The sequence below is a fragment of the Mercenaria mercenaria genome, chromosome 4, assembly GCF_021730395.1.
Source record: "Mercenaria mercenaria strain notata chromosome 4, MADL_Memer_1, whole genome shotgun sequence".
NCBI lineage: Eukaryota > Metazoa > Mollusca > Bivalvia > Venerida > Veneridae > Mercenaria > Mercenaria mercenaria.
Window position 1 is genome coordinate 96,635,495 of NC_069364.1, and position 25,774 is coordinate 96,661,268.

At 34.3% G+C, this 25,774-nt stretch overlaps 1 protein-coding gene across 1 annotated transcript in view; it reads left to right on the top strand.

Moving 5' to 3' along the window:
- The first annotated feature begins 824 nt into the window (after positions 1-824).
- The window catches only part of LOC123552493 (dual specificity protein kinase TTK-like), a 53,996-nt gene continuing 29,046 nt past the window's right edge, over positions 825-25,774 (top strand). The window contains exons 1-4 of the mRNA XM_053542000.1: positions 825-888; positions 12,754-12,856; positions 15,143-15,270; positions 19,376-19,449. Of these exons, the coding sequence (XP_053397975.1) occupies positions 12,775-12,856; positions 15,143-15,270; positions 19,376-19,449 (284 nt within the window). The 5' untranslated portion in view covers positions 825-888; positions 12,754-12,774. The remainder of the gene's footprint in view (positions 889-12,753; positions 12,857-15,142; positions 15,271-19,375; positions 19,450-25,774) is intronic.

Below are 25,774 nucleotides of genomic sequence, written 5' to 3' on the forward strand. Positions count from 1 at the left end.
ATATATATCATTGCACATGACATTTGAATGAATATTTTTTCTGTATCACAAGTGCAATTCCACACTGAAGCATGAACATATTCTCTGAGAGGAACCCAGATGGTCAGTGAGCAACCATGTCCAGCATTATTGCCTTAGTGTGTACCTGGTAATAGCTGATCATTGAAATGCGATAAACATTATGATAAAATGGGCATTAATGTCAGGGAAAACCACAAGACTCTGGAAGCTAATTTATAGCCAAGTCGGCCCTTTAACTAGCTTTTAGGCCTAGGCCAAGATTAACAGATGTATTTCAGGTTTAACCAATTTGTATGTATAACTCGTGTACTATTTATTATAACTGTGATTTGCTAATGCAATGTTGTAACTCTATTTAATAGGTACCCCTTTATGATGTTATTAAATATACTTTTGTTATTTATGTGGGTCAATAGCTATACATAGCTAATGTTGTCTGTATATGTAACACCGACTTTAAAATTGTATCTTATATCTTGTATCTACGCACATTTATCAGACTCCTGTATGTTCTGAATGTACCAGGGTATATGAGGCAAATTAGCAATGTGATTTACAGTAGCTCTTTATTTTTTTGTGGAACATTTTTTCCGAAGTTATCAGATTTTTTAAAAATCTAAATCAGGTTTTGAAAAGTTATTTCATCCTCAATAGGTGGCAACAAAAGTTTTAAAGTTAGAAAAGGCTCATAACCAGAAACGTTTTTTTTTTTTTTTTTTTTTTTTTTTTTTTTTTTTGTTGAACTTATTTAGTTTTCTCTAACCCGGAAAATTTTTATCGTTATAAATAATAAAATTTATGCACCGTCTCAGCGACCAATGAAATGAAGCAGCGCTTGTTTTGAAAAGCAATGTTAAAATTTTTTTTGTAAGTATGCTTAAACCCTGTTTATTATTTACATTATATGTTTTGAGTTATTTCTTTAATCTAGCTATTGTATTAGAGCGTATCCTATATGACCATGTGTATCTATCTTTGATAATCCACTGAAAAAAAAATGTCGCGAAAACATGTGCTGATAAAGGTATAAATTTTATTTACCGTCTCTTTGTGAAACAATTAACATAAGCTCTGTAGAGCTTTTGAGCGACCCTATTTTAAGAAGAGTTAAAACCAATTAAACCTTACCCCCAGCAATTTGCTGGTACCCATTTACAGCTGGGTCAACAGGCAATCCTGATAAAGTGCCTTGCCCAAGAAAACACCGCAAATTATGGGAGTAGCCAGGATTCGAACCAGGGGCCTTCACCTCAGTAGGAAAGTGTCTAAGTCCTCTTGACCACTGCGTTCACAGCGATGTCGTATAATTTTCGTTACAGTACCGTATGTCCCTTTCAAGTTTCATTGAACATGTTTTTCAATACATAAACTGGGACACCTGCACTTTACCGGTACGCACATTAAATAAATACTTCCCATTTATTCTTATTGGGGCTACTGCCCCCACACCCCCGTTTTTCGTTTTTCTTTAATGAATAATTATTGTTACATTTTTTATTTTAATGATTGTAACATGGCACATCCTACCTTTTTTAGCTCGACTATACGAAGTATAAGGAGAACTATCCTACTCGCCCCGGCGTTGGCGTCTTTCCCCGTCCCCACCTTGGTTAAAGTTTTGGTGCACTTTCTCTTTTTTCAACTTATCTCTGTAATTACTTGATGGATTTGATTCAAACTTGAAATACTTATTCCTCATCATCATCCACATCATCTGACATAAGGGCCATAACTCTGGCACCAATATTTCATGAATTATCCCCCCTTTTCACTTAGATTTTCAGGTTAAAGTTTTGATGCACTTTCACTCTATCTCTGTTATTACTGAATGGATTTGATTCAAACTTAAAATAGTTGTTCAACATCATCACCCACATCATATGACACAAGGTGCATAACTCTGGCACCATTTTTTCATGAATTATTCCCCCTTTTTACTTAGAATTTCAGGTTAAAGTCTTGGTGCACTTTCACTCTACCTCTGTTATTACTGAATGGATTTGATTCAAACTTAAAATAGTTGTTCAGCATCATCACCCACATCATATGACACAAGGTGCATAACTCTGGCACCATTTTTTCATGAATTATTCCCCCTTTTTACTTAGAATTTCAGGTTAAAGTTTTGGTGCACTTTCACTCTACCTCTGTTATTACTGAATGGATTTGATTCAAACTTAAAATAGTTGTTCAGCATCATCACCCACATCATATGACACAAGGTGCATAACTCTGGCACCATTTTTTCATGAATTATTCCCCCTTTTTACTTAGAATTTCAGGTTAAAGTCTTGGTGCACTTTCACTCTACCTCTGTTATTACTGAATGGATTTGATTCAAACTTAAAATAGTTGTTCAACATCATCACCCACATCATATGACACAAGATGCATAACTCTGGCACAATTTTTCATGAATTATTCCCCTTTTTACTTAGAATTTCAGGTTAAAGTTTTGGTGCACTTTCACTCTATCTCTGTTATTACTGAATGGATCTGATTCAAACTTAAACAATTGTTCAACATCATTACCCTTATCATATGATGCAAGGTGCATAACTCTGGCACCAATCTTTTATTAATTATTCCCCCTTTTTACTTAGAATTTTAGGTTAAAGTTTTGATGCACTTTCACTCTGTCTTTGTTATAACTGAATGGATTTGATTCAAACTTAAAATATTTGTTCAACATCACCACCCACACTAAATGACACAAGCTGCATAACTCTGGCACCAATAATTAATGAATTATGCCCCTTTTTGCTTAGGATATACTTATATAGTGTTTTGATACATTTTATCTTTACCTCTCTTATTACTTTAAGTTGATATTTTTGACATAGACTCAGGCTATTGTGCAATATCTTCATCCACAATTGGAGTCATTAAACACTCCAGTGATTGCTCTAGTTTCCTCAGATATGCCCAGTTTCATTATCCAGCATCGAAATAGTCGAGCACGCTGTCTCCTGTGACAGCTCTTGTTACTATCCTAGCTAGTCGAACTAATCCGAATTATACAGTTTGTTTTATATTGTGACGGTGGCTGCAAAAGTCAGAAATTAAAAAGCAGCCACTCAGCGACAGTAAGCTTGTCTACTATCCTAGCAGGAAGTGCGTACCAGTAAAGTGCATTCTAGCCCATAAACTGACACATTGAGTATATTTTTATCAGGCTGGTAACATTGCCAGATCGGGCTTTCGACATAAAAACTAATATTACTTGAAAGTTAATGAAGATATTTCTTTCAGAATTTGTCCATTTATTAAGCATTACATATGATACAACTTTTATTAAAATAAAAATAACTTGGGTTACCTCCAGTTTGGTAGAATTACTTACCCTTTTCAGATTTTTATGACGCATAATTTTTGAAGACCGAAAAAAATTGTTCTAATGCTAAGTTTAAAACAAAAAAGGGTTAAGTGGCTTTTTAATGCTCTAAATTATTGTGCTAGTACATGAATGTACATTTTATAGGTCTAAGGAGAGATCGCCGTGACATCACGCATTAACACCTGTTTATCTGGTGGTTGGCAAAACAAATGTTTTTACATGTTTGTGTATGGGATTGGAATTTTTAATAACTTTTCGCTGTTTATGGATTTTAAAAATTCAAAACTTTTTGAATTGCTTACGATTTTCATATTTTCTCATTTAAATATCTTTTTAAAATGAATAACCATTTTAAATGACATATGATTTTAATAGCGGCGTAGCAATGCTCCAAACTTGTAGAAAAAACCACTCTAAGTTGAGCGTTCATAATAAAACCATTTTATTTCGAAATTATAATTAATAGTAATCAATAAATTGCTTGTTTTATATCCTTTCCATTGATAAAAAATTATTGATATCGTTTGTGTTTTAACAAAGTTTAAGCCGTTAGAAAAACAATGTTTACAAAAAACATGGACGCTCGGCGTTTGCCCACCCGATATAGAAAAATGTTAGTTGTAAAAAAAATTGTTCATACATCTGAACTGGAAGTATTAATCCTAAATATATAGTATAAAGGTATTGGCGCACAAGTTTGGAGCAATAGAAAGTCATTGAACCCTTTTCTGTTTTAAACATTGCATTAAAACATAATTGTTTTGGACTTCAAAAATTATGCATCATAAAAATCTGAAAAAGGGAAGTAAATCTAATCTATCAAAACTGAAGGCAACAGAATTATTTCTGTCTTAATATGCATCATATGTTATGCATAATGAATGGGCCAAGTTTGAAAGAAATATCTTCATTATTTTTCAAGAAATATTAGTTTTTATGTCGAAAGCCTGATCAGCGGTCACACTTTAAACCGGAATCCACCTAAAAACCGGAATACACTTTCTATAACTGGAATACACCTGTATTTTTTAAGTTAAAGGTATTTTTGAAGGGTTTTTGATATAATTCAATCATAAATATCATGAATAATTAACATACGAAAGGAAAATAAAATACGTTTACGCACAATGATTTTATACGAGAATGAAGTTCAGCGACCGCGCGGGAAATTTCCATAACCGAAATACACCCGTATTTTATTAATAAATGGTATTTTTGTAGGGTTTATTGCAGAAATCATTCGAGTATAATATAAATAATAAGTTTACAAAAGGAAAATAAAATACTTTAACGCAAAACGATTTTATACGAGATTTGGATTTGGCGAGCGCACGGAAATTTCCATAACATAAATGCACTCGTCCTTTTTTAAAAAATAGATAGTATTCTCTTAAACACTTTTTATCATTTTTTTGTAAGTTGTAGAACCATGTTCAATCAGATTAAATATGAATGAATATTTGAGAGAAGTTTATTGAAAGTTAATTCTGTATACGAGATTATAACTTTTTTAAATATAAAAACGTTTACTGCGCTTATTTCCAAAGCACAATTAAGATCCTTTGAATATATGCAGCGTAACAAACACGTGCCTCTGATTAGTCCCGAGTTTGATTGGATTATCACACCTATTGATTATATCAATTAATCAGTATATTTGTAAGCACACATATGCGACATGTGACAAATAATGTCTGACAAGGTAAGTGCAATTAAATATGATAAGCTTTTGTTTAATTTCATACTTGTCGTTATAATTGCAAATTGAAAAATTGAAGAAAAACAGGTACATTCAGTATAATTTTTTATTTTTCATGTACTTTAACGTATCAATACTAATTCAATGTTTTGCTAAAACAGCGATATATTGTAGATTTAAACATTTTGATTCCTCCTTCCTAAGTCTCGATCATAATGTCTCGGGTATCGTAGTCGTTTTCCTGTATCAACATAGTCTTCATTTAAATACTTTTTCAGTGTTTCATTTACAGAATTCCTTATTTTGTTAAAATCAGTTTTATTAATTCCAGTCCACTCTGGAAATTTAGGAAAAGTGTTTTTACGTCGTAACTTTACCAAAATTCAGAAATTACATCGTGAAAAACGTCAACAAACTTATTATTCGGATTGACTGGAATTTACCCGAGATCGTAAAGATACAAAACATCATGCCGGTAATTTACTATTCCACGAGCACGTGCGACCTATCGTAATATCTAATTTACATCGCTCGACGTTACTTTTGTTAATCAACACGTACAAAAAAAACGCGCGTAGTGTATTCATTTTTTAATATTATCGCTTCAAGTTTTCAACACCGCTTAAGAAGTAATACAGTTTGAATTCTATAACGATTTTAATAAGATATCGACAGTAATGTAGGGAAAATTCTATAAAAACGGTCGAATGTTCACATAATTATTTGTAAAACTTCAAACAGCGCGATCTTAATTACTTATTTCTTTCTAAAAGTAAATAAATGATACATACTATGGCCATAAAATTCAGACTTTTGACCAGGAAGTACAAAGAACAGAATAAAAAAAACTTAAATAATAAAAAAGCGGCAGCAATTTAAATAAATGGAGTAAAACGATTTTTGGCAAACAGATTTCTGTTAGTGTACGTGACCTCGTGAACGTAAATAGAAATGTGGTTTTAAATAAAGCAATACGATGTCGTTGCGGATTTAAATGCATCTTTGTACATGTATATTTCTGTAAATTAATTATTTATTTTAGATATGATTGATTTCTATCATAAACCCTAAAAATACGATTTATTTAAGAAATACGGGTGTACATTAGAGAATTTTAGGGCATGGAAATTCATTTACGAATACGCAAATTTCCAGTGCCTTCGCCGATTTTCAATCATGTACAAAACGTAATGCGCAAAAGTATTTTAATTTCATTTTGAAAATTAATTATTTATGATATATATTTTTGAATTCAGTCATAAACCACTTCAAAAATGGCATTTGTTGAAGAAATACGCGTGTATTTCGGTCATGGTAATTTCCCGCGCGGTCGCTGAATTTCAATCTCTTATAAAATCGTTTTGCGTGAACGTATTGTATTCTCCTTTGGTATGTTGATTATTTATGATATATATATATGATTGAATTATATCAAAAAACCTTCAAAAATACCTTTAATTAAAAAAATACAGGTGTATTCCGGTTATAGAAAGTGTATTCCGGTGTATTTCGGTTTTTAGGTGGATTCCGGTTTAATGTGTGACCCCTGATCAGCAATGTTACCAGCCTGTTTATTGTAGTCCAAATAATAGGACGTTTCAGGATGGCCTGATAACTTTTGACTGTCGCTGTCCTAATCATGACCAAACTTATAATTTGGCAGTGGCTAGGAGGTCCATCTAGACCCAGAGGCTAGAGGTCCGGTTACCGTACCAGACTACTAGACAACCAGTACAGTGCAGGCTAGAGGTCCGGTAATCATTATAAATTCTGAGAATTGTATACAAAGAGCAGACTATATTTTATCTTTAAACGGGAGATCATTTCAAAAGTTTGTTTTTATGCCCCCTGCATCTACTGATGCGGGAGGCATATAGTGATTGTTCTGTCCGTTCGTCCGTCCGTAGGAGGTTAACCTTACAAGAATGAATTGATACTAATACAGATGTAACCTGTGACCATTCCTCATCTTCAAACATCCCCTGACCTCAGTTTGACCTTGACCTCGTTTTGGACTTAGGTTGCTTCTTATTGACCATCTCTTGGTTAACCAAATGGGACCATTTCGTCTAGCATCAATACCGCTTACAAGAATGAATTGATACTAATACAGATGTAACCTGTGACCATTCCTCATCTTCAAACATCACCTGACCTCAGTTTGACCTTGACCTCGTTTTGGAAGATCTATCAACAAGGATGCCACCGGGGTCATCAAGCATTTATTGAACGCAGCTCCTAGTACTTTTCTTTGTGTTTTAGGTACATGGTTAGTCACAGGAAACAGAAGTGTTTTTAATTCTTTAATCCCGGGAAAACACTATTGCAAGTTTGACAAATAATTAATAGCAATTTGTATGCCATAATCGGAAGCTGTTATTGTCTATCTTGTTTTTCTTGGGACTGATGAATAAAAATAATAATGTTTTCTTCAGTATCTAAGACATGGATTTAGTCTTTGCTCATGAATTATTGGATTGGTTTTACTGCTTGAGTAAATAAATAACGTTGACTACCGAAACTCTCTGTTAAAATTCTATATTCAATATGCATTGAACCCAAGTGAGAGCTAGTTTTATACATAAAATATTTGATTATTATTCATAAAAACAAGTTAAGGCATAGCAAAAGTTCCTTCTAGGGCATATCTATATAAATATAAAATGATCATAAATTTTGGTTGCAATGTCTGTTTTATACTGCCAAAAAATTTCAAGTAAGTATTTACGCTATAGTTATTTAACATAAATTGTTAAATCTGTAACCGGCTCAGATTCGTGTCTTTAGTATTATGACTGTTCTTACTCATTCAGGGCCTCCTCTGGGTTTTTCATACTTGTCGCCAACCTTTTCGCCAATTTGAAAAAGTTGGAGCCACTTTAGAGCCATTTTTGAGCCAAAGTTCTGAGCCACTTTTATTTCTTTAAGTTGGCTGTCATAGTGTGCATAGAGAAATAAAATATTGTAAATAATTTCATTAGGAATAATAACAACTTTTGAAGGTGTATTAGTTTATTGTAGAAGTAAATTCAATTTGTAGTTGGATAAAAAATGACACAAATCATTCTCTAATTTAAGAATCATATCTATCCATGTCAGAATTACCAATATTTCAGGACTCATTTATTGTCGGAAAGGAAAATTCGGATTTTTGTCTATTCTAAAAGGTCGAGTTGAACACTCTTCTAATGATTTTTAAGAAGCCAGTAGCAAGTGATACCTTCCAGTTTCTGAACATTTCAATTTCAAAGAAATTAACCAGGTCCAGGATGCAAATTGAGGCCGATGTGTTTTAATTTTAAGGAATCAAAAATTATCTTGCAAAAAAGTAACAAATTAAATGTATCTTTCGTACTTATTTAAAATTCGTCAGTCATACAACTGCATGCCACAAACATGACAATCTTTTTTTTTTTTGTAAAAAATCGCAACACATAAAGTACACCGTAATCGGCGTTAATTTTGGTGAATTCTCGGCAGAGGTCAAACAAACAAGCTGGCAGATGTTTTGATTACTGATTAATCTTCAATTCACACATTATTACGCAATTATCTTCTCAAAGTGTCAACCAACTTCAATAGTCGAATTGTCAAATACACCGCCTAGACTGGTTATCGATTTTATTCACTACCAGCGTCTAGGTAAACACGTGTATCGGGAACCAATTCTTGGGCCGCTTATATCCCTACGGAAAAAACAAATGCCGAGGAAAAAAACTATGCGCCACATATTTTCGCCAGTTCGCAAAATTTAGCGCCAAATTCTTAAAATTATCGCAAATGGCGACATTGGCGATCGGCAGCATAGGCCCTGCTCATTTTGGGGAATTAACACATACAACTCGCTTTCTGTGTTCTACTATATTTATTTTCAATATTTAATTCCAATATCCATGTCCATCACTTGTAACTTTGCATTTATTTACTAATATTCTTCCGTCAAACTTCTAACACTACAATGTACCTCCTTCTATCACTACCTCTTTCCTCTGACTTCAACTCCCTTCTTTCATTCATTCCTCAGCCCCTAAGATTTTTATGTATTAACACACCCTTTTACAAATATTAGCCAATAGACATGTAGCTTCCCATATCAATCATAATTACTTATTCTCATCCCAATATGGTTTCTGCTACTAGAACTCCCAGACTCAAAGAACTTGATAAGTAGGTGTTACTTTCTTTGAACCTTAATCAGGCATAACTATCCTCAATAGTTGGTCCAGTATTGTAGACATAGATTATATGCATCAATTTGTAACACCTGTATGGAACCCACATTCAAAGACTTATCAATTACTATCAGCCTGAAGCTAATGCTTTATAACTAATTACCTTTACATAAATCTCATTGTCTAAATGTTAAATGTATCTTGAATATTTATTTTAAACATTATATATAATATAAAAATTTACATCATAAACATCACCCTGTCACAAATCCAACAACAAATTAAATCTGTTACCACTTTCAGTAGAGTAAATACGGCAATAAGACATTGACCCGGTTAATCAATTACGATTCAATGCGCGAATTTGTTGCGCATAATTAGAGGATCGCAATGGGGTTTGTTTTCATATATTAAGGTAGTTCTGCACGTTTGGGTCGAAATATTTTCTACGATGTAGAATTCGATTAAATTCTGATTTTTCAAAACTTCAGAATATTCCTAGAAAATTTAGCAAATAAAAAAGATAGGGTCGTGTGCTTTATTTTTTGCTAGACTGATTTGAAAAATTTGGACCTCACGCTATTTTTCATAATGGAAGTCTATGGGAAAATCATAACTTTCATAACATTTTCGCGAACAGAAAGTTTTCTACAATGTAGAATTTAATGAAACTACTCAAAGCTGTAAATAAACATATGACCTATAATGTGGTGAAATGAAATGTACAGGTCCGTGTGCTTATTTTTGAGATATCTGACCATGACTGAAGTGAACCGCACTTTTCACACTAATTTTAAAACATTATTTTGAATATTTTAACGTGTCAGATGTTTAAATATCATATTTTAACTTTTGAAAGACCATAACAGTGTCATTGTAATAAATTTACTCACAGGTTGCTATTAATTCCTAAAATGATTTTCATATCCGCACCCCGAATCCAGGCTTTATCCTACGTTTTCCGGATAAATGACGTTACGCCATCACTTCCGGTTTATCAAACGTGCAGAACTACCTTAACTATGCATTTCAAGGTAACGATAATATTTAGTTGTTTACATTTAAATTTGCTGATATATGTCTATGATCTGGTCGACTGAATGTATGTTATGTTCCTCAAGAATGGAGGAAATAACATCCTCGGGTTTAGCAATATGTAATCCACGGAACGCGTTCAGTTAGACAGTCGCCTCAGTTAGGAAAGAATAGTCTAACGTCAGAGGTTATTTCTAAGGTCACGGAGTTTTATTGGACAGCTTGTAATGACAACAGCTTTCGGTATCAGTAGCTCAGTCAAGTGTGACTTACTGAGCTATAATATTCCTTCTCAAGAGAAGGAATAATAGATGAAATAAAGGCAACTTTATGTCAACTAATCATAACTTTAACCAGCTATTACCTTATACACTGGTATTACAGTTCCTAATAGTACATGTTTATCAATTACCAGAACTCTAGATCTCCCAGTACAGGTTGTCTAGAGGTCTGGTTACCGGACCCCTAGCCACTTCCAAACTTATTCTGCATATTTCAAATTTGCTGTTAGGAAATCCCCAATGGAATCATTTGGGAAAGTTTTCTAGTACTTGTACAAAGTATAATTATGTAATGATTACATCTCTGATAATGAATTTTATTTATGTTGACATAAAAGCATAAAATTGCCTCGCTGACATTTTATGAATGTATATTTTGTGTTTTGTTTCTTCAGTTTAATGTCATTGGCAGTCTGCTTTGTATTGAAACCGGTGTCAGGGTTGATATCTCCTCGCACATGTTGTATCATATTTCCGAAGCTTTAAGTCTCTTATTTAAAATTATGAGTTTTATTCAACCCATTTGAAGTTTCTACATGAATATCAATGTTTAATTTATTAAAGCAAGTAAGTCTGACCAGTACTATGACTTTTTGGATTTTTTAATGTCTTTGATTTCCTAATAGTAAAATGCAGATACAGGTATTAAGGCTTAGAGGGATGACAACTATAACATATCAGATCATAAAATAAGTCATCCCGATCAATAAGGCAAATGAGTAAGGCTAATTTTTAGCCCGACTATTCAAAGAATAGTCTAGCTATTCTACTCACCCTGGCGTCGGCGTCACACCTTGGTTAAGTTTTTACATGCAAGTACATACAGCCATCAATTAAAGGCATATAGCTTTGAAACTTATTTTTTCTTTTTCTAGGTCAATTACCAACCTCTCTGGGTCAAGTCCCATAACTCTGACATGTATTTTGAGCAAATTATGCCCCCTTTTGGACTTAGAAAATTTTGGTTAAAGTTTTACATGCAAGTTACTATCTCCAAAACTGATGCAGATATTGATTTGAAACTTCACATGTGTCTTCGGGGTTATAAAACTAGTTGATTGCAGCAAGTCCTATAACTCTGACTTTCATTTTGGCCAAATTATACCCCCTTTTGGACTTAGAAAATTCTGGTTAAAGTTTTGCGTGCAAGTACATACAGCTATTTCTAAAAGGCATATAGATTTGAAACTTATTTTTTCTTTTTCTAGATCAATTACCAACCTTACTGGATCAAGACCCATAACTCTGACATGTATTTTGAGCAAATTATGCCCCCTTTTAGACTTAGAAAATTTTGGTTAAAGTTTTACATGCAAGTTACTATCTCTAAAACTAATGCAGATATTGATTTGAAACTTCACATGTGTCTTCGGGGTTATAAATCAAGTTGATAGCAGCAAGTCCTATAACTCTGACCTTCATTTTGGCCAAATTATGCCCCCTTTTGGACTTAGAAAATTCTGGTTAAAGTTTTGCGTGCAAGTACATACAGCTATTTCTAAAAGGCATATATATTTGAAACTTATTTTTTCTTTTTCTAGATCAATTACCAACCTCACTGGGTCAAGTCCCATAACTCTGACATGTTTTTTGATTAAATTATGTCCCCTTTTGGACTTAGCAAATTCTGGTTAAAGTTTTGCGTGCAAGTACATACAGCTATTACTAAAAGGCATATAGATTTGAAACTTATTTTTTCTTTTTCTAGATCAATTACCAACCTCACTGGGTCAAGTCCCATATGTCTGGCATGTATTTTGGGCAAATTATGCCCCCTTTTGGACTTTGAAAATTCTGGTTAAAGTTTTACATGCAAGTTTCTATCTCCAAAACTAATGCAGATATTGAATTGAAACTTCACATGTGCCTTCGGGGTTATAAAACTAGTTGATAGCAGCAAATCCCATAACTGATATGCATTTTGGTCAAATTATTTCCCGTTTTGAACTTAAAACTCTTTTGATATTTAACCTTTTTGGGTAATATTTTCCTGCTTCTGGGACAATATTTCGAATAGTCGAGCTTGGCTGTCTTACGGACAGCTCTTGTTATTGAAGTGTCGAGGCTAGTAGCATTGACTCTATAAAGCGATGCCACTATAATTAGGATTTAAAGTTTTTTGGGGGGAGCAAAGAGCACAGTTATTGAGAGTTAAAGCAGATGATGTAGCTTCCTTGCAATCACTTGCTATTATTTTACTCATTTTAGATAATGTGAGAAATATAAATCATGAGTCTAGCACACCTGAAGGAGAGACTGAGCCAGATTTCAAGGAAACGCTCAGAAGACACCTTCACATTTGACATTACAGGTAAGGTCAATTTTAAAGCATCTGCTTTATGCAGTTGAATTATTTTGATTTTTCTTTAAACAGGAATATGCTTATTTTTAACTTAAGTGTCAAAATATGATCAACAGATATCAATTTGTTGACTTTATTTTTAGCTCATCTTAGCAATGCTCAGATGAGTTTTTCTGATTGTTTGATGTCCGGCTTCTGTCATCTGTAAAACCTTGTGTATGCGATAGAGGCTGTATTTTTCAATTAATCTTCATGAATTTTGGTCAGAATGATTACCTTGATGAAATCTAGGCCGATTTCAAAAATGGGTCATCTTGGGTCAAAAACTAGGTCACTAGGTCAAATCAAAGAAAAACCTTGTGTATGCGATAGAGGCTGTATTTTTCAATTAATGTTTATGAATTTTGGTCAGAATGATTATCTTGATGAAATCTAGACCGAGTTTAAAAATGGGTCATCTGGGGTCAAAAACTAGGTCAAATCAAAGAAAACCCTTGTGTATGTGGTAGAGGCTGTATTTTTCAATTAATCGTCATGAATTTTGGTCAGAATGATTACCTTGATGAAATCTAGGCAAAGTTTGAAAACGGGTCATCTGGGGTCAAAAACTAGGTCACTAGGTTAAATCAAAGAAAAACCTTGTGTATGCGATAGAGGCTGTATTTTTCAATTAATTTTCATGAATTTTGGTCAGAGTGATTGCCTTGATAAAATCTAGGTCAAGTTCAAATATGGGTCATCTGGGGTCAAAAAGTAAGTCACTAGGTCAAATCAAAGGAAAAGCTTGTATATGCGATAGAGGCTGTATTTTTCAATTGATCTTCCTGAAATTAAGTCAAAATGATAACCTTAATGAAATCTAGGTCGATTTTGGAAATGGGTCATCTGAGGTAAAAAATTAGGTCACTAGGTCAAATCAAAGAAAAACATTGTGTATGCAATAGAGGCTATATTTTCCAATTGATCTTCCTGAAATTAAGTCAGAATGATTGCCTTGATGAAATCTAGGTCAGGTTTGAATAGGGCTGTCATCGATAGAAACGATATCGATATATCAACGATATTTTTTTGTCGATTGATTATCGATTGCAATTTTCAAAAATCGATATTTTACAGAGAGAAAAAACTATCCAGATAAATACTCAGACCCTTAAAAGCAATTAAGCTTACAAAGTTGTAAATCTAGATAAATGCGAAAGAGAAGTGAAGGCAAAATAAAAATGAAAGATTTTATTAATTTTTATTTGTTTCTTTTATTTTCATAAATACAAATACAACACAATCAAACAGTAATACGAAAAGTAGGCAATAAAACTAAAAATAGCATTTACAGGAAGGTATATAGTATGAATATGAACAAATAGGTTGTTAATCAAACTTAATAATTGATATATCGATGTATCATCGATATTTGTCTTCTGATATATCGGTATCGTCGATATGCCTAAGACCCAATCAATGACAGCCCTAGGTTTGAATATGGGTCATCTAGGATCAAAAAGTAGGCCACTAGGTCAAATCAAAGAAAACCCTTTTGTATACAATGAGGCTGTATTTTTCAATTGATCTTCATGAAATTTGGTCAGAATGATTGCCTTGATGAAATCTAGGTCAAGTTCGAAGATGGGTCATCTGGGTCAAGAAGTAGGTCACTAGGTCAAGTCAAAGAAAAACCTTGTGTATGTGATAGAGGCTAAATTTTTTCAACTGATGTTCATGAAATTTTGTCAGAATGGTGTCTTGATGAAATCAAGGTCAGGTTTGAAAATGGGTCATCTGGGGTCAAAAACTAGGTCACTAGGTCAAATCAAAGAAAAGCCTTGTGTATGCGATAGAGGCTGTATTTTTCAATTGATCTTCATGAAATTTGGTCAGAATGATAGCCTTGATGAAATCTAGGTCAAGTTCGAATATGGGTCATCTGGGGGTCAAAAACTAGGTCACTAGGTCAAATAAAAGAAATACTTATTTATACTCAAGATATTTGCTCCAATTTTAATGATAATTGGTCAGAATATTTTTTTCCATGAAATCACTAGGACAAACATATTTACACTGTTATGGTGTGTTATGATGTGTTTCTCAGCTGAGCGACCTAGGGCCATCTTGGCCCTTTTGTTTATGGACTTTGGTGATAATATTGTTTTCTCAACATGTGAAAATGGTGTTCATAAAAATTTGAACTTCTTTCAATGACAAGGCTTTTTAATAGTCTAGCATTGCTTTCCTATATAAAATATTAACATTTAAAAGTACTATGAAATAAACATATAAGACCATCCTGATGATTTTCAGAATGCAAGAATCTTAAGCATCCGGAGGAGTGGTTAGAGTACATTCAACATGTGAAAGATAATGTCGGCTTTCCTAATGATCTCACTCAACACAAGGTCCTCTCAGACCTCTTTGACAAAGCCTTTCAGGTATAATATTTTTCTCCAGACTTGATCATATGAAAATTGAGCATTACTGAAGCAAGTCTTCAGATCAACGTCAAAGTTTGATTTGTTATGATAAGTTGTAATTGGTTTAACTTTTTACCTGCTGCCGGCAAGTGATTCTGCCTTCGCAGAAAGCTTGTAAATAATAATTCATTTTTAGCTCATCTGATTTTTTGGGAAAAAAATGATGAGTTATTGTCATCCCTTGCTCGGCGTCTGCGTTGGTGTCGGCTTCAGCGTTGCCTGGTTAAGTTTTATGTTTAGGTCAGCTTTTCTCCTAAACTATCAAAGCTGTTGCTTTGAAACTTGGAACACTTGTTCACCATCTTAAGCTGACCCTGTACAGCAAGAAACATAACTCCATCCTGCTTTTTTGCAAGATTTATGGCCCCTTTTGTTCTTGGTTAAGTTCTATATTTAGGTCAACTTTTTTTTCTTAAACTATCAAAGCTATTGCTTTGAAACTTGCAACACTTGTTCCACCATCATAAGCTGACCATGTACAGCAAGAAACATAACTCCATCCTGCTTTTTGCATTAATTATTGCCCCTTTTGGACTTAGAAAATCAGTTTTCTTGGTTGAGTATTATTTTTAAGTCAGCTTTTCTCATAAACTATCAAAGCTATTGCTTTAAAACTTGCAACAATTTTTCACCATCATAAACGGATGCTGTACATCAAGAAACATAACTCTATCCTGCTTTTTGCAAGAATGATGGCCCTTTTTAGACTTAGAAAATCATTGGTAGGACGGTATTATGTCTCCCACCACACAGTGGTGTGGGAGACATATTGATTTACTCCAGTCTGTGTCTGTCACAAAGCTTGTCCGCACTCTAAGTCAAACATTTCTCATCCGATTTTCACCAAACTTAAACAAAATATGTTTGACCATAAGACCTCGGCCAAGTTCGATAACTAGTCAAATCGGTCCAGGCGTCTTAGAGTTATGGCCCTTGAATTACCAAAAATTGGTCTTTTTACTCTTGTCTGCACTCTAATTCGAATATTTAATATCCAATCTTCACCAAACTTAAACAAAATGTGTTTGACCATGAGACCTCGGCCAAGTTCGATAACTAGCCAAATCGGTCCAGGCATTTTGGAGTTACGGCCCTTGAATTATCGAAAAATCGGCCTTCTTACTCATGTCCGCACTCTTAGTCAAACATTTCTCATCCGATCTTCTACAAACTTGAACAAGATGTGTTTGACCATGAGACCTCGGCCAAGTTCGATAACTAGCCAAATCGGTCCAGGCATTTTAGAGTTACGGCCCTTGAATTATCGAAAAATCGGCCTTTTTACTCTTGTCCGCTCTCTAAGTCGAACATTTCTCATCCGATCTTCTCCAAACTTGAACAAAATGTGTTTGGCCATAAGACCTTACCCAGGTTTGATAACTAGCCAAATCCGCCCAGGCACTTTTGATTTATGGCCCTTGAATTACTGATTGGATCCACTCATCCAGACCATCTAATTGGATCCATTCGTCTAAAACATCTAGAGAAACTAACATTTTTCATAGGGGCAGTTGTGGGAGACATGCGCTTTTCTCAAAAGCATCTCTAGTTTCTATTATAAAAAAAATCAGATGAGCGTTGCACCCGAAAGGCTGTGCTCTTTTTTTACTGTAAGAATAAATATGCGAGTTTGGTGTAACATGCATGGAAAAGAAAAAAGTTTGATATATAAACAGGTCGTAATTGGTATTAAATTAGATGCTGATAATGATCAAGCAGTGTTTTATTTATGTGCATGATACAAATTACAGCTAAATTCCTTATATTTTGGCTTAAATTTCTGTAAGGGGGACTTTTCTATGTATTTTATTGCTAAAATAATGTGAATGTAGATAAAAAGTTTTTAAATTGCTTAGTATGAATACATTTAAATTTTCTTTCTATTTCAATTTCTACATATAACTAAAGAAAGCTTTTTTAGAGTTTGAAAATAATACAAATCTTGAGACCTATCAAACAATTAATACTAAACAACTTATGCTTTGAAATCAGAATACATTTAAAAAAGAAATCAAATAGGAAATTAACTTGTTAGCTCACCAGTCACAAAGTGACAAGGTGAGCTTTTGTGATCGCGCAGCGTCCCGCGTCCGTCGTCCGTGCGTAAACTTTTCCTTGTGACATCTCTAGAGGTCACAGTTTTCATGGGATCTTTATGAAAGTTGGTCAGAATGTTCATCTTGGTAAATTCTAGGTCAAGTTCGAAACTGGGTCATGTGCCTTCAAAAACTAGGTCAGTAGGTCTAAAAATAGAAAAACCTTGTGACCTCTCTAGAGGCCATATTTTTCACAAGATCTTCATGGAAATTGGTCAGAATGTTCACCTTGATGATATCTAGGTCAAGTTCAAAACTGGGTCACGTGCCATCAAAAACTAGGTCAGTAGGTCTAAAAATAGAAAAACCTTGTGACCTCTCTAGAGGCCATATATTTCAAAAGATCTTCATGAAAATTGGTCAGAAAGTTCACCTTGATAATATGTAGGTCAAGATCGAAACTGGGTCACGTGCCCTCAAAAACTAGGTCAGTAGGTCAAATAATAGAAAAACCTTGTGACCTCTCTAAAGGCCATATTTTTCATTGGATCTGTATGAAAGTTGGTCTGAATGTTCATCTTGGTGATATCTAGGTCAAGTTCGAAACTGGGTCACATGGGGTGAAAAACTAGGTCAGTAGGTCTAAAAATATAAAAACCTTGTGACCTCTCTAGAGGCCATATTTTTCATGGGATCTGTATGAAAGTTGGTCTGAATGTTCATCTTGATGATATCTAGGTCAGCTTCGAAACTGGGTCACGTGCGGTCAAAAACTAGGTCAGTAGGTCTAAAAATAGAAAAACCTTGTGACCTCTCTAGAGGCCATATATTTCATGAGATCTTCATGAAAATTGGTCAGAGCGTTCACCTTGATGATATCTAGGTCAGGTTCGTAAGTGGGTTGCATGCCTTCAAAATCTAGGTCAGTAGGTCAAATAATAAAAAAACCTTGTGACCTCTCTAGAGGCCATATTTTTCATGGGATCTGTATGAAAGTTGGTGTGAATGTTCATCTTGATGATATCTAGGTCAAGTTCGAAAGTGGGTCATGTGCCCTTAAAAACTAGGTCAGTAGGTCAGATAATAGAGAAACCTTGTGACCTCTCTAAAGGCCATATTTTTCATGGGATCTGTATGAAAATTGGTCTGAATGTTCATCTTGATGATATCTAGGTCAAGTTCGAAACAGGGTCATGTGCAGTCCTAAACTAGGTCAGTAGGTCTAAAAATAGAAAAACTTTGTGACCTCTCTAGAGGCCATACTTGTGTATGGATCTCCACAAAAATTGGTCAGAATGTTCACCTTGATGATATCTAGGTCAAGTTTGAAACTGGGTCACGTGCCATAAAAAACTAGGTCAGTAGGTCAAATAATATTACAAGTTTGAAACTGGGTCAACTGCGGTCAAAAACTAGGTCAGTATGTCTAAAATTATTTAAATCTTTTGACCTCTCTAGAGGCCATTTTTTTCAATGGATCTTCATGAAAATTGATCTGAATGTTCACCTTGATGATATTTAGGTCAGTTTCGAAACTGGGTCACGTGCGGTCAAAAACTAGGCCAGTAGGTATAAAAATAGGAAAACCTTGTGACCTCTCTAGAGGCCATATTTTTCATGAGATCTTCATGAAAATTAGTGAGAATGTTCACCTTGATGATATCTAGGTCAAGTTCAAATCAGGGTCACGTTCCTTCGAAAACTAGGTCAATAGGTCAAATAATAGAAAAACCTTGTGACCTCTCTAGAGACCATATTTTTCAATGGATCTTCATGAAAATTGGTCAGAATTTTTATCTTGATAATATCTAGGTCAAGTTCAAAACTGGGTCACATGAGCTCAAAAACTGGGTCACTATGTCAGATAATAGAAAAAATGACGTCATACTCAAAACTGGGTCATGTGGGAAGAGGTGAGCGATTCAGGACCATCTTGGTCCTCTGGTTTTTCTTAATTTAATACAGAAGTACACAAATGTAGTATCTTTTTTGCCAGAACCAATTTATATTGATTTCTTCATTTCCAGGAGCTGAATTCATCTAATCATAAAAACAATGAGGCGTATGCCCAACTCTTTGTCAGTTATGCAAGACTGAAAAGGTAAGCTTTCTGTTAGCTGTCATTTTCTGTGGACACAAATGTTTCAGTTTTTCAGAGGCCTCTATGGTTTGGCACAGTACGGAGGGCAAGGGACCATCAAGCTAGGAGTAGTGAGCTCAATAATTGATGTGCTGATAAACCACAGTGCTGATAAATTTGTTCATTGATTAAATATTATTCATTCTAACATGATCGGATTCATTTTCCTATTAAACAAAGAACTTTGAAGGAAGAAAACAGTGAATTATTATACAACAAATCACTGTTCTGACGTCACAGTTATTACGTCATGGCGTCAAACAGCATAGCGGCGCACTGGAAAAGAAACCGATTGAAAATGTGCGAATTTTTAGCTCGACTATACAAAGTATAAGGAGAGCTATACTACTCGACCCGGCGTCGGCGTCTTTCCGCATCCCCACCTTGGTTCAAGTTTTTTTACACTTTCTCTTTTTAGCTCACCTGTCACATAGTGACAAGGTGAGCTTTTGTGGTCACCCTTCGTCCGTCGTCAGTGCGTCCGTCCGTCAACAATTTCTTGTCTGCACGATAGTGGTTTCATTTATGATTTTATTTTAACCAAACTTGTATCACCATAAGATCTCGGTTCCTTTCTTGAACTGGCAAGATCCCATTATGGGTTATAGAGTTATGGTCCCTGAAAGGGCCAAAATCAGCTATTTTGACCTTCTCTGCACAATAGCAGCTTTATTTATGATTTGATTTTTACCAAACTGGCACACAACTTGTATCACCATAAGATCTTGGTTCCTTTCTTGAACTGGCCAGATCCCATTATGTGTTCCAGAGTTATGGCCCCTGAAAAGGCCAAAATTAGCTATTTTGATCTTGTCTGCACAATAGCAGCTTCCTTTATGACTTGATTTTAACCAAACTTGCACACAACTTGTATTACTATAAGATCTTGGTTCCTTTCTTGAACTGGCTAGATATCATTATGGGTTCCAGAGTTATGGCCCCTGAAAGGGCCAGGATTAGCTATTTTGACCTTGTCTGCACAACAGCAGCTTCATTTATGATTTGAATTGAATCAAACTTGCACAAAACTTATGTTGCCATAAGATCTCAGTTCCTTTGTTGAACCGGCCAGATCCCATAATGGGTTCCAGAGTTAAAAGCCCCTGAAAGAGCCAAAATCAGCTATTTTGACCTTGTCTGCACAATAGCAGCTTTATTTATGATTTGATTTTTAGCTCGACTATTCTACTCACCCTGGCGTCAGCGTCGGCGTCACACCTTGGTTAAGTTTTTGCATGCAAGTACATACAGCCATCAATTAAAGGCATATAGCTTTGAAACTTATTTTTTCTTTTTCTAGGTCAATAACCAACCTCTCTGGGTCAAGTCCCATAACTCTGACATGTATTTTGAGCAAATTATGCCCCCTTTTGGACTTAGAAAATTTTGGTTCAAGTTTTACATGCAAGTTACTATCTCCAAAACTGATGCAGATATTGATTTGAAACTTCACATGTGTCTTCGGGGTTATAAAACTAGTTGATAGCAGCAAGTCCTATAACTCTGACTTTCATTTTGGCCAAATTATGCCCCCTTTTGGACTTAGAAAATTCTGGTTAAGGTTTTGCATGCAAGTACATACAGCTATTTCTAAAAGGCATATAGATTTGAAACTTATTTTTTCTTTTTCTAGATCAATAACCAACCTCACTGGGTCAAGTTCCAGAACTCTGACATGTTTTCTAAGCAAGTTATGCCCCCTTTTAGACTTAGAAAATTTTGGTTAAAGTTTTACATGCAAATTATTATCTCCAAAACTAATGCAGATATTGATTTGAAACTTCACATGTGTCTTCGGGGTTATAAAACTAGTTGATAGCAGCAAATCCCATAACTCTGACCTTCATTTTGGCCAAATTATGCCCCCTTTTGGACTTAGCAAATTCTGGTTAAAGTTTTGCGTGCAAGTACATACAGCTATTACTAAAAGGCATACCGGTATAGATTTGAAACTTATTTTTTCTTTTTCTAGATCAATAACTACCTCACTGGATCAAGTTCCATAACTCTGGCATGTATTTTGGGCAAATTATGCCCCCTTTTGGACTTTGAAAATTCTGGTTAAAGTTTTACATGCAAGTTTCTACTTCCAAAACTAATGCAGATATTGAATTGAAACTTCACATGTGCCTTAGGGGTTATAAAACTAGTTGATAGCAGCAAGTCCCATAACTGATATGCATTTTGGTCAAATTATTCCCCCTTTTAAACTCAAAACTCTTTTGATATTTAACCTTTTTGGGTAATATTTTCCTGCCTCTGGGACAATATTTCGAATAGTCGAGCTTGGCTGTCTTACGGACAGCTCTTGTTACCAAACTTGCACACAACTTGTATCACCACAAGATCTTGGTTCCTTTCTTGAACTGGCCAGATTCCATCATGAGTTATGGCCCCTTAAAGGTCCAAAATTGGCTATTTTGGCTTTTGCAGCCATATAGAGACTTCATTTATGGTTTTATTTGATACAAACTTCCAAAATATCTTCAACAACAATAAATGTTGGATTCCATGAGAAAGCAGATCCAATTGTAGGTTCCAGAGTTATTTTATATCTGATTACCTCCCCTGATTGTAGTCAAAATGGATTTATATCAGTAAGTACTTATAGGACTTATTTGAAATTTCATTATTGTCATTAGTTGGACTGAGCCAATCAGGGTAGATAACTATGGACTGATTTTATGTCAAATTACCTCCCTTTATTTCAAATTAAAATGGGTATATCTCCGTAACTAATGAAGATGCTGATCTGAAATTTCATTTATGTCAACAGATTTATTTGGCAGATCCTTCTTTTGTTCACTTACAATAATTTTCTTTTTAATTACTTCCCTTTTACGTTAATATAAATAGCTTATTTTTAGTAACTTTTATTATTGGCCGTAGGGAAAAACCAAGACCACTTTTCTGTGGTACAACATGGATGGTACCTCCAATTTTTAGGTGTATTTTGACATATCTGTACCTTGTTAGAATTTTTATTTTATTTTTTGTTAAATATCTTTCCTTTGTTGTTCCTGTCCTTTGGACTTAGATCTATATTTTTTCTGAGGACCTTCTTGTCCTCAAGTGCAATGATAACAGGTGAGCGATATAGGGCCATCATGGCCCTCTTGTTTCACTTTATCTCTGTAATTACTTGATGGATTTGATTCAAACTTGAAATACTTATTCCTCATCATCATCCACATCATCTGACATAAGGGCCATAACTCTGGCACCAATATTTCATGAATTATCCCCCCTTTTCACTTAGATTTTCAGGTTAAAGTTTTGATGCACTTTCACTCTATCTCTGTTATTACTGAATGGATTTGATTCAAACTTAAAATAGTTGTTCAACATCATCACCCACATCATATGACACAAGAAGCATAACTCTGGCACCATTTTTTCATGAATTATTCTCCCTTTTTACTTAGAATTTCAGGTTAAAGTTTTGGTGCACTTTCACTCCACCTCTGTTATTGCTGAATGGATTTGATTCAAACTTAAAATACCGGTAGTTGTTCAGCATCATCACCCACATCATATGACACAAGATGCATAACTCTGGCACAGTTTTTCATGAATTATTCCCCTTTTTACTTAGAATTTCAGGTTAAAGATTTATGCACTTTCACTCGATCTCTGTTATTACTGAATGGATCTGATTCAAACTTAAACAATTGTTCAACATTATTACCTTTATCATCTGACACAAGGTGCATAACTCTGGGACCAATTTTTTATGAATTATTTCCCCTTTTTACTCAGAATTTTAGGTTAAAGTTTTGATGCACTTTCACTCTGTCTCTGTTATTACTGAATGGATTTGATTGAAACTTAAAATAGTTGTTCAACATCATTACCCACACCATATGATGCAAGGTGCATAACTCTGGCACTAATTTTTCATTAATCATTCCCCCTTTTTACTTAGAATTTTAGGTTAAAGTTTTGATGCACTTTCACTCTGTCTCTGTTATTACTGAATGGATTTGATTGAAACTCAAAATAGTTGTTCAACATCATTACCCACACCATATGACACAAGGTGCATAACTCTGGCACTAATTTTTCATTAATCATTCCCCCTTTTTACTCAGAATTTTAGGTTAAAGTTTTGATGCACTTTCACTCTGTCTCTGTTATTACTGAATGGATTTGATTGAAACTTAAAATAGTTGTTCAACATCATTACCCACACCATATGATGCAAGGTGCATAACTCTGGCACTAATTTTTCATTAATCATTCCCCCTTTTTACTTAGAATTTTAGGTTAAAGTTTTGATGTACTTTCACTCTGTCTCTGTTATTACTGAATGGATTTGATTCAAACTTAAAATAGTTGTTTAACATCATCACCCACACCATATGACACAAGGTGCATAACTCTGGCACCAATATTTAATGAATTATGCCCCTTTTTGCTTAGGATATACTTATATAGTGTTTTGATACATTTTATCTTTACACCTCATTACTTTAAATTGATATTTTTGACATAGACTCAGGCTATTGTGCAATATCTTCATCCGCAATTGGAGTCATTAAACACTCCAGTGACAACTCGAGTTTCCTCAGATGTGCCCAGTTTCAGTATCCAGCATCGAAATAGTAGAGCGCGCTGTCTCATGTGACAGCTGTTGTTAATGAATGTCGTCAAGAATGTACTTAAAAATCATTGGTAAATGTTAGAATCGGAATAATATATCTCATTTAGTGATTTGCTCTTGAATAAATCATTGTTTGTCGTTCAGATGCGTATTATCAGGGTTCACACTGGGAATTTTTTTCTCTGAGCCACTGCTTTTTCCGAAGATAAAATTATGAGGCCAAAACGGCGAAGCGCATAGCACTGACGTTCATGTAGGACTACATTATATGTACCAAAATACTCATACCACTCAAGAAATTAATGTAGTTATTACATATTTCTTAGTAACCCTTTAGAAAGCTATTTAGAAAATCAATTTTTGTTAACTTCTAAAATTATCATTTTTATAAACATCTGCCATTTAATAAAAAAATTCTGAAAATCACATTTAAAATAAAGATGTCAGAAAAGAAGAAATTTTGTTTATGCAGTGTCTTATTTTGCACATTGCCTATAAGTGGGTGGGTTCAATGCCTTCGCATGTTTTCGCATGTTTTATTCTCGAAAAATACTTCAAAATAAGAGCTCCTTTTGCAACAGTTGTCATATTTCTCTTAAATGTAGACTTTTTATTGGCTTTTTATTAAGATTGCACTAAAAAATCTCGTCAGAAATGACAGAAATATCCGAAAATCACGGTCCGTAAACGGGTGACAAATACGGAAAAGGTAAGTTAGAATTAAATACTTGATAAAATACCTATGTTTTATTGCTTTTCTATCATCATAGTTATAATCAATACTTACAATTTCTGCTTATCTAAAGCATTTTTGATTTGTTTTTGCCCAAACTAACCCTCGGCAATCATTGAAAATTTGCTACTGTATAGATCGTCTAACGGCTGATTGCTCATAAAATCGTAGGAAGCGCACAAAATGATGATTATAATTATCCAGTTTGTTATTCAATAATCTAATTATCGCCAATTAACTGCCTGATCAAATAAAAAATTTGCAAATTGGCTCCCTCCCTTTCAATAATGGATGTTGTTTGTCTGCACAGATTATTGATTTTTTACACCATTTGGTTCGTAAAACTGACAATATTTGTAGTTTTGCATACAGACATAGCTTCGGGCCATTTTCGCCAATTAGAAAATTTCGGAGCCACATTTAATTTTTTGTCGCAAATGGCTCAAGTGGTGATCGACAGCGTGACCCCTGATTATTATATCACTCCTGCTGCGCCCTCGTGATATAATTCCTTTGCATCTGAACTCCAAACAATGATTAATTCAACGACAAATCACTGGATGAGATATATTATTTCTTAATTCTAATATGGCTAACAATGCTTTAATCATCACAACAATGTCACGTCAGCGTGATATTTAGCGCCATGTACGCATCAAGAAATAGCGCTTTCAAATTTTATGAACTATTTTACTTAATAATATGTTTTTAACGAAATGTCACATTGCACAAATGTTTTGATTAATTTATACACATACTGAATTAGTTATTCGCTTTGCTGAATAATTCGCAATAATTTTCGCTCGAACTGAATTCTGCCGCAAGACGTATTACTGTTTCCGGTCCTGGTGTGTTTTAACAAATACCAACTATTGGCACCATGTTTGCGCGGAGAAACAGTTCCATCATATTTGATATAAATATTACAATAAAGAACATATTAGAATCAA